This window comes from Onychostoma macrolepis, chromosome 11 (genome assembly GCF_012432095.1).
Source record: "Onychostoma macrolepis isolate SWU-2019 chromosome 11, ASM1243209v1, whole genome shotgun sequence".
Taxonomy (NCBI): domain Eukaryota; kingdom Metazoa; phylum Chordata; class Actinopteri; order Cypriniformes; family Cyprinidae; genus Onychostoma; species Onychostoma macrolepis.
Genome location: NC_081165.1, coordinates 22,530,256 through 22,543,791, shown reverse-complemented (window position 1 = coordinate 22,543,791; position 13,536 = coordinate 22,530,256). Strand labels below are relative to the sequence as shown.

The window sequence follows — 13,536 nt, the reverse complement described above, 5'->3', positions numbered from 1 at the left end:
ATTTCATTCATGTATAATTTTCATTTCATGTTTTATATCATTTATATATAATATGTAAACATTTTCAAATGTAGTTTATTCCTGTAACGATGAAGCAGAAACTAAAGCTTGTGCTGCTTAATATGTGACCCTAGACCACAAAACCAGTCTTAAGTCGCTGGGGTATATTTGTAGCAATTTCCGAAAATACATTGTATGGTTCAAAATTATCAATTTTTCTTTTATACCAAACATTATTAGGATATTAAGTAAAGATCATGTTCCATGAAGATATTTTGTAAATTTCCTACCGTAAGTAATATATCAAAACTTAATTTCTGATTAGTAATATGCTAATATTACTAATATTATAATATAATATTAATAACAATTAGTAATAAGCTAAGGACTTAATTTGGACAACTTTAAAGGCAATTTTCTTAATATTACTTTTTTTTTTTTTTTCAGATTCCAGGTTTTCAAATAGTTGTATCTCATCCAAATATTGTCCTAACAAACCATACATCAATGGAAAGCTTATTTATTCAGCTTTCAGATGATCTATAAACCTCAGTTTCGAAAAATGTACCCTTATGACCCTGAATTTTTCAGGATTCTTAGAAAGTTATTTGAAATAGTAAGAACTTTTACATTATTACAAAAATTTCTGTCAGTTTTGAACAGTGCATGTGTGTGTATTACATTTACATTTACATTTATTCATTTTTTATCCAAAGTGACTTACAATTTAGGAATACAATAAGCGAGTCATTATAAAGAGGCAAATAGACACAGGAAGTGCTTGCAATACAAAGTTTCAGGCATTGTTCAGAGGAAAATCTAGCTAGACAGGGAGAAGTGAAGGAAAGTAAAGTGTTTTTTTTTATTTTATTTTTTTCTTTAAGATGAAGTCAAGTGATGACGGAAGAGATGAGTTTTCAGGTGCCACTTGAAAACTGTTGGAAGTTCATTCCACCAGCCAGGAACGGTGAATGAAAACGTTCTGGAAAGTGATTTTGTGCCTCTCTGTGATGGCACCACTAGGCGTCGCTCACTCGCAGATCTCAGACTTCTGGAGGGGATGTAGATTCTCAAAAGTGAGCGGAAGTAGGAGGGTGCTGAGTCTGTGGCTGTTATATATGCAAGCATCAGCCTTGAACTTGATGCGAGCTGCAACCAGGAGCCAGTGCAGGGAGATAAAGAGAGGTGTGACATGGGCCCTTTTGGGCTTGTTGAAGACCAGTTGGGCCGCTGCATTCTGAATCATTTGTAAAGGTTTGATTGTGAATGATGGAAGCTAGAAGATCATTGCAGTAGTCCAGTCTGGAAATGACAAGGGCCTGGACAAGAAGTTGCTGTGTAAGGAAGGTCCTGATCTTTCTAATGTTGTGCAATGCAAACCTGCAAGATCGAGCAGTTTTTGCAATGTGGTCTTTGAAAGTCATCGAAGATGCACCAGGATTTCTGACCGAACATTTGAAGTACTAAAATAACTCAAATTAATTTTAAAAATATATTTTTTTAAAAACTATATAGACCAAAAAATGTCAAATGTCAATAAGAACTTTAAAAATTAAAGTGAAAAAAATAAATAAAATAAAAATAAATAAATATAAATATATATATATATAGATATATAGATATAGATATAAAATGTGTACTAAATAACACTGATTTTCACTGCAATTACCAAAAAAAGATATATATGTATAGCAGCGCTAATTTCATGACCTAACGTGGCCTCTGCTTTCAGTCGATGGGCTCGCCGGCTCACACTGGACGGAGAACGCTGAATGGATGTCGAGAATCAGCGCGAGGCTTTTGCCCCATAGCTTACAGTGGAGGACTTCAGGCCAGAGCTTACAGCACTACAGACGGTAAACTCTGGATTCAGCCCTGGCAGATCATTTCACACACCATTTCTTACAGCTTTAGAGCCCGTCACTGCGCACACAGCCAGCATATTCCTTTACTCTGCTAATAAAAAAGGCTTTTGCTGCATTAAAAACACTGGCTTTGATAAATCGCAATAAGTCCCAGCCTCAACAACCTCTCCGCTTTCCCTTCTTCCAGGTTCTTCAGCAGTTTCATGTCCTTTTTGGCTTTCGGCCTCATTTTTGTCGTTTCAGCTTGTGATCCGAAGGTCAGTACTCATTTGAAGCTGATGTTTGGAGTTTATGCTAATAATGTGATGATTCATGTGGATTAGGTTCACATATTTCTTCTTTTATACAGCTGCAGTACATCTCATTAGAGGAAGGATGTGCACAGAATAAATATAACAAAGATTTATCAAGCAGCCACTAGTGATTACAGAGGAAGTAGAATGCATTGATTCCCCAAGTTCAGCCACTGCTGGAAGGTTTTGCATTGATAAAAAGTCAGTGAGCTTCAACAGGTGGACTGCCAGTTATTATTATGCGAAAAGTGAAAATATTCATTTAACAGAAAATACAGAATTAAAATAAATTATAGATTAGGCATAAAATGCAACACGCAACACTTCAGTTATCAGTTATATTTAGCTTTAGTCTATTTTAGATTTATTTTCAGTTTTTTTCATATTTTAGCTTACACAGTTTCAGTTTTTCTAAAGCTTTTTTTAATACTTCTAATTATTGTTAACTAAAACTAAATAAATAAATACTAAAACTAAATACTTGAAACTAAATAAACATTAACTGAAATGAAATATTCTATTAAAATGTTTTACTTCAGCTAGATGCTGACAAAATTTGTCATTTTCTTTTATTTTAACTTGAATTACTGAAATAACTAAATAAACTAACATTCGAAATAAACTAATTCAAAATCTTAACACAAAATATCAGTGATACTAAAATAACACTGATTTCAACTACCAAAAATGTTTAGTAGGTTTAGTTTTAAATTTTTAAATAAATAATGTTTTCCATCTTATTATCTGTTGCATAGGGATATTAAAATAAATTAGGCTTAAAATGCAACACACAACACTTCAGTTATCAGTGTCATTTTAGTATTATTATTTGTATATATTTATTGTATTTACTCGTTACACCTAGTTTAGTCAAAGTTTTACATTTTCATTATTTTTATTTTTAATTTTCCATCTGATTTTTAGATTTAATTTCCACTTTATTTTCATTAAGGTTATTATTGTTAACTAAAAAAAAAATACAAATAATAATAATAATAGAAACTAAATAAATGTTAACTGAAATAAAATAAACTATTTTTTCATCTAGATGCTAAGATGACATTTGTCATTTTGTTTTATTTTAACTTGAAGTACTAAAATAACTAAAGCTAAATAAACTAAAATTAGTTAAAAAATATTACTACATTAACACAAACAAATAACAATTTAGACAAAAAAAAAACTAATAGACTTGACAATAACAAAACATTAATAAAACTCTAAAATATAGTAGAATAAAAATATTTTTAAAAACCGATTCAAAATATTAACACAAACCGTATCCATGATACTAAAATAACACTGGTTTCAATTACCAATTACAATTTTTAATAGATTTAGTTTTCAATTTTAGTTAACAAAAACAACACCGATAAATAACATTTTACATCCTATTATCTGTTGCGTAGGGATTTGTTGTGATGCTTGACAAAGTGGTCTCCTTCTCCTTGAACACGGAGGTGGGCTTGTTCATCTTCCTCATGCTGAGATCCTCCAGATGCGAGCGTTTCAAGTGAGTAAAAACATTTGTTCATCTCATGCCCATCCGTCCTCCTGTTTCACCGCTCCTTTCTGTTTCCAGGCATCTGACGGTGCCTCTGCCGGCGAGCGAGAGACTCTTCAGGCTCCACTGGCTGCTGCCCATCTACTTCATGTTCGCCGTAGCTTACGACGTCTTCCAGAGCATCCTAGAGATCACTGAGACCGTGGCGCTCATCCTCCGCACTAATTCTTCTCTTGGATGAGAGCGACTAGATATCAGGTGGGACAACATATGCTGCTCATGTCTCTCAGGAACGGACAGTTATTACCTCACACTGTGCCAGTGACCCAAACCAAACACAAATAACTCCAGAGGATACACACACTGATCACAGAACCAGCCCAAAATTCATCCTCAGTACTGCACCAGTATAGATCATAAATGTTCTTTGGGTAAAAAGGCCCCTCGTTCACGCAAGCTAAGGCTATTTTTTATATCTTCCCACTTCAATATAATTCAGCAAATTGCATGTGCTCTCAGACTTAGGAAACATATTTTGATTTCCTCGACAATGCTCAGTGATTAAATCTGCAGTCGTGCCATCAAACCATAGCAACGTTCCAAGAAGAGCTGCTACAAAAAGATCTTTAAGGAAACCATGGGCTGTTATTGCTATCCAGTATATAATATGTGATTTAACGAGCAGGCTGGAGGTCCTTTGACAAGAAAGAAACCACAAGACATCAGAATGAAATATAGTGATTTGATTCAAGAGGTGTGAGATGTTTATGCATGTGTAGATCACACATCATTCAGGTTTCTGTTCTGTTTTAATACTCCACTGATTGATATAATGTAATAAAAGATTAAAATACTTTCTTGGCAAGATTTACTTCTAATATGACACATTAAACTATTATGGAAAAAGTTCAACCAAAAAAGGGAATTCTTTTGACAAACATGCTTAAAAAAAAAAAAAAAAAGTAATATTTATCTGATTTAATGAGACAGGCTTTTTTGTTGTTGTTGTTGAAATAAATAATACTTCTATTCAACAAAGATGATTTATTTCAAATAAATGCTTTTCTTTTGAATCTTCGATTCATTGAAAAATCCTGAAAGAAATCCTGGTTTTGAATATATGAGTATAAAAATATATTTCTTGAATGATTTATGAAGAATCATGTGACACTGAACTAAAATTAAGTTATAAAATATATTAAAATAGAAACCAGCTATTTTAAATAGTTTTACTGAATTTTTGATCAAATAAATGCAGACTTGATTATGAAATTTCTTAAAAAAACATTTTAAAAAAAATGACCAATCCCAAAGTTGTGTAAAGTTTGTTATAGTGGAAAAGCGCTAGAAATTTCTTACCTGCCTAATTACATGGATATTTTAATTATTATTATAAAGTAAAGAAAGATCAAGCAATTTTTTTCTTTTTTGGCCGAACTAATCTTTAAGATTAGTCTCAGTAGTCTGAATCAGTAACGTCAAATCAGGTGAATAAAAACACAGCCATAATATCAAAATATACTTTATTTTGGACTCCAGATCTGATTCAAATGACAACAGATCAATGCAATGCAGGGGAAATTTTTGCAACCAAAAACATTTGACTGGGGAAACAAAGATCAGGTGTGGGGACATCTGAGAGCTCGCGGGACTCCGAGTGAGCGAAACTGAGGTCTAAGCTGTACACCCTCAAACCAACCTCCAGTAGTTTTTAGGGGTTTTCTTTTTTTTTTTCTTTCTTTTTCCTTTTTTTTTTTTTTTGCTTATTTACTCTTTTTTTTTTTTTTAATAGCTACAAAGAAATATGAATTACAAAAGTTTTAAAAGAGTACAAAAAGTCCAGGAGACACAGATGCAGTAAGAATAATGATTAGAACCGACTGAGGAAATGAGGTTGTTGTGGGCAGGCAGATGCTGGGGCAAAGGGCCGACTCCATCACCCTTCTGTTGTCGTAGGCTGTAATAAATAGTGTTTAGATGTTTGTTTGTTTTTTTATCAGTTTCAAATGTCAAAATACGACACCCTTGTTTAAATGCAAGGTTATAGCCTAAAAATATCTCTGTGAGGGACAAAAACAGATTCAGAGACAGACTTTTGCACTCTGTGACAGTTTTCCCCCTCGGTGACCGAGGCATTGAAAAGCTTCACTGTCTAAACACGGAGAAAAACCAAAGCACATTAGTACTGACTGTCCTCATGCAGGCGACAACTGGAAATGAACATCAGCATCCCATTACATGGTAGTGCAGAGAACCCCAAAAATGATATTTGCAAAAGCATTAAAATAATGTCTTTCAGATGTTTGTTCAATGTTCTGTCAACAAACTTGCTTTAGGTTTTGGGTTCTCCAACAAAAACATGCTTAAATTTTATGTTTAGCATGAGAGATCTATAAAAAACAAAACAAAAAAAAAAAAAAACACTGGAACTGAAAGACAAAATGAATGAGTAAATGATCCAATTATTAAAACAAAGTACAAAAGTATGCAATTATGCTAATGGTTTTAATAATAAAAAAAAAAAACTGTAAACCTAAAGCAAGTCTTTCTGTTTTCAATCCACATGTATGTCAAACGATCCCCAGAAGCTCAAACACCACGTCTCGAATTGAACATAATTGTTGGTGTTCTTTTTAAGGGGAACATTTACCAACTAAATACAGTTTGAGCAAACGGATGCATTTCCTGTAGATGAGCATGCCTGTTTTTGTTGTTGTTGTGGTGGTCAATGTACCTCTCATTTGGGGGAAAAACAGGGTTCGAGGAGAAGAGAAGATTACAGTTACACCATAGCATAAAAAGGAAAACCAAAGAACAAGAAAAAGATTGATTTTTTTTTTTTTTTTTCTCATGTCCCCACACTGTTGAAATCACAAAACATCCAGTACCAAAAAGACTAAATATCTTTACTTGTGTCAAACAGAGGAAAACGTGAGTCCTGGAATCATGCTGCTGTGACGTCAAATCAAATGTGCGAAAGAAAGAGAGGGGGAGGAAAAGAAAACGATGTGTCTGCACACTGAAACGGAAACTACCAACAAAGATTAAAATCCTTTCGTTCGTTTATTTCGATGAGATTGGTTTTGAAGAACAAATAGTAAAATATCTTCCAAATTTGGTACATATACCAGTCTTCTTGTCTTTCTTTCTTCCTCTGTTATATTGTTTTTTTTTTCCACCTTACAAAAGTCATTTGAATGTCTCTGGTTGGAATCACATCCTCTCCGCTCAGCCTGTGGCATCAGGGTGCTTGTGTTTGTTTGTCTGTAGTGGCTGGCCATGGTTCACTAGGGACTGTAGCAGTTTGAGGGTCAGGGACAGTCATTTTGGCTATGTACACATTCATAGTCGGTCCATGGCTTCCAGCAAGCAGCGCTATTTCCGCAGATCTAATACACAAACCTACAAAACGAAAGCAAAGAAATATTTAATATAGGCATTATCCGTTACCTTTATTTGAGGTGCAGCGTACTAAACTTGTACTTACAGAGCCGTCCGACGCACTTGCTCCTACTTTGTCTCCTGCTGCATTCCAGCAAACTTCAAAAATGCCCCCTGTCCCCCTGTAGCTATGGACTAAAGCACCAGTCTGTGGAAATGAGAGCGATAAGAGTTCAGATCCAGCTGCATTTGGGCATTCTCTGGATTGGACGGATCAGAGCACCTCCGGCCTTACCTGTGTGTTCCAGATGTGGACACATTTGTCAAAAGAGCCGCTGGCTAGATGGCGTCCGTCAGGGCTGAAGGCCACGCTGTACACGGGCTCCTGGTGTTTGGTTAGTGTGTGGATGCAGATGCCTCGATCTACATCCCAAAGCCGAACAGTGGAGTCAAAGGAAGCACTAGAGGTGTCAGAGAGAAAGAAAGAAAAAAAAGCAATCAGTTTAGTAATAATTTTATTAAACACCACACATTTTATTAGGGCTGTAACACCAAAAAACAAAACAAAAAAAACAAAAACAAATTCTGACCAATACTGATAAACAATTATATTAGTAATTTTTCAAATTTTAAACATTTTAAGGCTGATAACCACAGTAGCGTGTTACTACCATGTAATAAAAAAATTGCGGAAAAAAAAAAAAAAATACAAAAAAAAAAAATCACAAAAATGTAAACTCAATTACTTACAAATGTAAGATGTAAACTCACAATTCTGAGGAAAAAAAGTCAAAATTGTGACAAACAATTGTGAGAAAAAAAGTCACAAAAAGTAAACAATTGTGAGAGAAGCAACAATAACCTTTATTTTTTTCATGGCAGAAAAAATGCTTTTAAAAGATATCCAATCAATGGGAAAAAAAAAAAAAAAAAAAAAAATGTATACCAAGTATAAAAATAAAACTGAATAAACAAAAAAAAAAGTTAAATGCTACAAGTGAATTTAGCAATCACAACATTTTAAAATGCAATTCTATTTAACAGTGTTACATTACTTTTCTGTTTACCTTTGCTGTCATCTAAAGTTGAAGAAACACACACACACACACACACACACACAGTGGGGAATCAGCAGGAGATCAAATCATTTTTCCCCACAATATTATATATATGGGAAAAAAAAAAATTATGTCTGATATACAGTATATCAGTCTATAACTACTCACAGTAGCAAATGCGCATGAATAGCTTTCCCACAACTTTCATTCATGTAAAATTCTCCAATGCAAATCTTTCAAAAAGAACTGGATCTGGTTTCATTTTGAATGTGTACTGTAAGTGTACAATATGTGAAAAGTAGCAGCAGGTGAGTGCATATTACTCTACCTGGCCAGCATTAGATTGGCATTGGGGTTGTTGGTTCCTGGACCTGTGGGGCTCCATTTGATAGTGTAGATTTCTTTGCTGTGAGCTTGCAAATCATGAACACAAGTGTCCTGTTTCATACTCCAGATCTAGGACGTTGGAAGAAGCAATTATTTAGACCACCAGGACAGCATTTGCATTATCAAAGCACCTGCTGAAATGTGTACCACAGACTTGCACTCATCTTAGTAGTACAATACGAAAACATGACTCTGAATTGATAAATAGTATAGCCAGCGTTCTAACGGGTATTACCTTAAGAGTCATATCATCAGAACACGACGCCAACAGGTTACCAGTCGGATCCCATTTGATTGCATTAACTTCATTCTGGAGACAGAAAGGAAGAGTTTGATATTGATCCTTTTGGCAGACTGGACTTGTAGGAAACGGCAGGACAAGCAGACAGGTCTTACTGTGTGTCCTTGGAATGTCTTAATGGGTCGGTCCTGGCCCAGTTTGCACACATGGATGCACATGTCTGTGCTACAGGAGGCAAACGTGTTGTTACTCTGCCAGTCCACGTCCAGAGCGGGTGCTGAGGTGAAAGGGAGAAAAGGCTACATTGTAAGAGCTTTTTCCTCTCAAAATAGTCAATAATATTATTTTGATAAAGTGGAATCTGTGTGAACCTGAATGAAATGGGAACTGCTGTTTGGCTTCCCCTGTGTGAGCATCCCAAATGATTGTTGTCTGAAGAAAAGGAGGCAATATTAAATCATCTGTGACAGGGTAAAATATAATGCATATTTAAAGGTGATGTGGGTAATTTATGTGCCACTCACAACATGCATTAACTAGAAGATATTTATTTTTCCTGAAGAAGAGAGTGGTGGATGCCTGAGCAATGCTAATGTTCTATGTCAGGAATTTCCCAAACTTTTTTTTTTCTTCTAGAAGTATGTAGAGTAAATACCCCTTGAGATTTAATATATTAAAGTTAATACTTAAATAATTTAACAACACATTCACAGTTCTCTGATGTTGGTTAATTGACACGCAGGTAAACAAATAAAAAAATAAAATAAAAAAATAATAAAATAATAAAATAATAATAATATATATATATATATATATATATATATATATATATATATATATATATATATATATATATATATATATATATATATATATATATCATCTATATCATCAAATATTTTAGCAAGCATTTTACTTAGATTTTTATTTTTAAATAATATTTGACATTTTAAAATAAATGATGTTACTTCTGCGATTTAACTATTAGTTTGGGAAACCCTGTTTCAAGGTTATTGTTGTTAACTAAAACCAGAAAAATATTTTTGCTAATCAAAAAAAAAAAAATAAATGATAATGATAACAATAAATTATAAAATAATAATATCAGCTAGTTGCCAGGGCAACTTTTCTGATTTTTATTTAGTGTAACGAAGTACTAAAACTATAATAAATAAAATTAAAGCCTATATAGATATATTTATAAAAATGTAAAAAAAAGTTTTTTTAAACTAAGAAAAATGACAGACAAATGATTTTTAGCAAAATTACTAAAATTTTTAAATGAAAGTGAAAACAATATTTAAAAAAGAAAATAATTCTAAATATTTAATATTATATTTAATACTATTATGCCATAAAATAACACTGCCCTGTTCTAGATGATTGTCCGGATGTAGTTAGGTTTTGCTAAGGTATCCTGGTAGTTTGTTGCATGTTGCTATTGTTCTTGGTGCTTTCTTACTACACTTTACAGACCGTAGCTTATTTTCTTTTCTTACCTTATCAACACCAGCGCTGAGGATAAAATTTCCTTTTTTGTTCCATTTTAATGCGAATATTGGACCTTTATGTTGACCAAGGGTACTGGCCAGATTACCTGTGAACAAAGGTTATCAGTCTGCTGAATGGAATGACAGAGCACAGCATGTTGGCACAGAAGGCAAAAAAACCTGTTTGCTTACCATCTTTAGTCCATATTCTTGCAAAGCCGTCATAGGAGCCTGTGGCTAATAGTGTACCTTCACTCTGATAAACACAAAGAGGAAATGTTAGTCTTTCATAATACACCAAGTTCTAGAACAGAGGGAGTGTTTCATACTCACGTTCCAGTCTAACGATGTGACGTCTTTGTTGCTGGGCACGTCTTGGCCACCTTCCCGTATGCAGTGCCTCAGGACGAGCTGTGTAGAGCTACTACTGCTGTTCTCGCTCAGATTCCAGATGCGCGCCGTTGAGTCTCCAGACCTACAGAGAGCCAGAGGATCAAATAACTCTGCATTCGCTGACTTTTATCTTCTACAGATGCACCAGTCGCACTCTTTCTTTCCGGATATCGATACCTGAGCAATCCACTGCCAGCTTTTAGTCCATCTATTCCATACTAAGGCTGGGTATTGACATAAATTTTATGATTTGATTTTGATTCACAAGCTTGTGATTAGATTAAAGGGATAGTTCATCCAAAAATGAAAATTCTGTCATTAATCGCTCACCCTCATGTCGTTCCAAACCTGCAAGACCACCGTTCATCTTCGAAACACAAATTAAGATATTTTTGATGAAATCCAAGAGCTTTCTAACCCTGCATAGACAGCAATGCAACTGACATGTTCAAGGCCCAGAAAGGAAGTAAGGACATTGTTAACAGTCCATGTGACATCAGTGGTTCAACCGCGATTCTATGAAGCTACGAGAACTAGACTCGTCGCAGTCTGACATGGAAGAGTAGAAATCGTTGAATAAAGTCATTATTTTTGTTTTCTTTGCACACAAAAAGTATTCTCGTAGATTCGTAGAATTACGGTTGAACCACTGATGTCACATGGACTATTTCTGCCTTTACCACTTTTCTGGGCCTTGAATGTGGTAGTTGCGTCGCTGTCTATGCAGGATCAGAAAGCTCTTGGATTTCATCAAAAATATCTTAATTTGTTTCTCGAAGATGAACAAAGTTCTTAGGAGTTTGGATCGACATGAGGATGAGTAATTAATGACCATTTTCATTTTTGTCCGAAATATCCCTTTGAACTGTGATCTTAATTTTGATTCAATATCAATTCATTTGGATATATATCAGGTAGATTTTTCTCAAGAGGAAAAAAACAAACTCTCAACTAATGCTGTAGACTATACTGTCAGTTGGTAAATTACTATTTTTAAAGGTTAAAATTAACAACTGACTTGTATACAAACATATTATAATACAAATTGCCTTGTGTGCAATAACATAAAAATAACTGTTTAATGATTTTAAAGTAACAACAAGGCACAAAGCTTTCAGCAATTTTTTGGGTGGGAAGCACGCTACAAATTATTTTTATCAGTTCTCAAAATCAGAAACAAATATTTTCCAACCATTCCTATCCCACACTCTTTGGAATGAACTCGTAATAAAAATTTTAAAAAATTCAAGCAAATTACAATGTGCGTTTACAAATTACACTGAGTGCCAAACAAAACTTTTGGACACCCCTGTGCTTTTTCTGTAGTTTGACAGTGACGTCCGTGTCTAAACCAGAGTACTGAATCTGAGATGACTGACCGATGCCAATCCATTTTAAAAAGGTCAGTATTAGCATAGTTAGTGATCTAGGTATCTGATTGGTGTGTCCCTACTGTGGACTCAGCATGCAAAGATTCAGAAGACAAGCGGGCTGTATAACTGACCCAGAGGCGAGCAGGTCACTGACAGGGTTCCAGGCGCAGATGAAGACCTCTGACTCGTGACCTCTCAGCACCATGGCTTTATTCTGAGGGATCTCCACATCCACGTCCACGTCCATCATGTCTGCGTGGTTATCTGTAAAGACAGAGGGTCGTGAGGACTAACATACACCCAGAAGACATCACATGTCAACCATCCCTGAGAGAAAAAGCAACAGCTCCTTGATTTACAGCTGCAGTACATAACAAACAAACAACTTTTTCCTTAAAATGTAACCTAACGTTGTGAATGTTGATTCACAATGTTAGGTTACATTTTAAGGAAAAAGTTGTTATGAACAATGATAAACAGCGTAAGGTGATTTAGCTTCATTCGGTAAGGCGTGACTCACTAGGTAAGGCGTGAGCACCGTTCTCCTCTCCGTTTGCGGTGTTTTCTCCGTTTTTGGCGTTACCCTGCATGTTGGTGCTGGTTGCAGAGGGTGCTGCGGCGGCCTGTTGCTGGGCAAGTTTGTCTCTGTACGCCTGCTGCCGGGTCTGTACGACATCGGGCATCACCGCGTCAATCAATGACAGCGATTCAATTGGCCGCCCATCGAACAGTGTGCCGTCCTGCAGACAGAAATCAAAGTGTCAGTCAGGCTCTTATTTAACGTTAATAGGATTTTGTGCATCATAATAAATATCATTATCTGGGTCAATCTCATGAAAACATCTCCAGGATGCATTTCATCCCATAATAAAAAGAATGAAAAGAAATTATAATTTTGCATTATAAATATGAAGCCTATTTTTTGAAACCACTAAGACATTTGTCAATAATATCACAAAGCAAATGATATAAATGAATTTAGCATAATACATAAATTAAAATGTAAAATATTTACAGTTTATTATATAATATTTATTATCTGAGCTAACCATAATTTTTTTTTACTGAAATTAAAAATCCTAAACTTATTTTATTTCAGCTAGTTTTCTAGGAAACATTTTTCATTTAGTTTAACTTGATGTACTAAAATAACTAAAACTTAAAATGAAAATGTATAAATGTAATAATAATAAATACTATATTTATTTTTAATAAATATTTATTTATTAATTATAATCGAATCACAGAACCGGCTTTACTGACTAGATGTGCATGATGATCATTGCATTCGATTATTTGCACAGCCCTAATATTAAAATAAAAAATAAAATCTAATCTAAAATAAAAAATAAAACTAATTGAAAATATTACTATAATATATATATATATATATATATATATATATATATATATATATATATATATATATATATATATATATATATATATATATAAGGATATAACTACTGAAAACTATGGTAGTATATTTCTATTTTTATACATGTGAAATATTTAAAAACCCTAAAACTAACTAAATAATAAAAAAAATGT

The 13,536-nt window shown here is 34.1% G+C and overlaps 2 protein-coding genes across 8 annotated transcripts in view; one reads left to right on the top strand and one right to left on the bottom strand.

The window, feature by feature from the left end:
• The window catches only part of si:ch211-51h4.2 (uncharacterized), a 133,441-nt gene that overhangs the window by 110,657 nt on the left and 9,248 nt on the right, over positions 1-13,536 (top strand). Inside the window, exons 15-19 of one of the 3 annotated variants that reach the window (XM_058791756.1) lie at positions 1,733-1,856; positions 2,053-2,122; positions 3,568-3,671; positions 3,741-3,920; positions 6,586-6,701. In XM_058791756.1, coding sequence (XP_058647739.1) covers positions 1,733-1,856; positions 2,053-2,122; positions 3,568-3,671; positions 3,741-3,903 — 461 coding nt within the window. In that variant the 3' untranslated portion in view covers positions 3,904-3,920; positions 6,586-6,701. Of the gene's footprint in view, positions 1-1,732; positions 1,857-2,052; positions 2,123-3,567; positions 3,672-3,740; positions 5,062-6,585; positions 6,702-13,536 lie in introns of those variants that run through there. The other 2 variants (XM_058791755.1, XM_058791753.1) reach the window with 2 other exon arrangements.
• tbl1xr1a (TBL1X/Y related 1a) overlaps positions 6,802-13,536 on the bottom strand; it is an 82,092-nt gene continuing 75,357 nt past the window's right edge. For 4 of the 5 annotated variants that reach the window (XM_058791758.1, XM_058791757.1, XM_058791759.1 and 1 more), the window contains 12 exons: positions 12,506-12,725; positions 12,117-12,249; positions 10,553-10,694; positions 10,412-10,475; positions 10,229-10,326; positions 9,101-9,161; positions 8,885-9,006; positions 8,724-8,798; positions 8,430-8,557; positions 7,339-7,504; positions 7,150-7,251; positions 6,802-7,064 (listed from right to left, as the gene is read on the bottom strand). In XM_058791758.1, the coding sequence (XP_058647741.1) occupies positions 7,038-7,064; positions 7,150-7,251; positions 7,339-7,504; positions 8,430-8,557; positions 8,724-8,798; positions 8,885-9,006; positions 9,101-9,161; positions 10,229-10,326; positions 10,412-10,475; positions 10,553-10,694; positions 12,117-12,249; positions 12,506-12,725 (1,338 nt within the window). In that variant the 3' untranslated portion in view covers positions 6,802-7,037. Of the gene's footprint in view, positions 7,065-7,149; positions 7,252-7,338; positions 7,505-7,793; positions 7,819-8,429; positions 8,558-8,723; positions 8,799-8,884; positions 9,007-9,100; positions 9,162-10,228; positions 10,327-10,411; positions 10,476-10,552; positions 10,695-12,116; positions 12,250-12,505; positions 12,726-13,536 lie in introns of those variants that run through there. The other variant, XM_058791761.1, reaches the window with a different exon arrangement.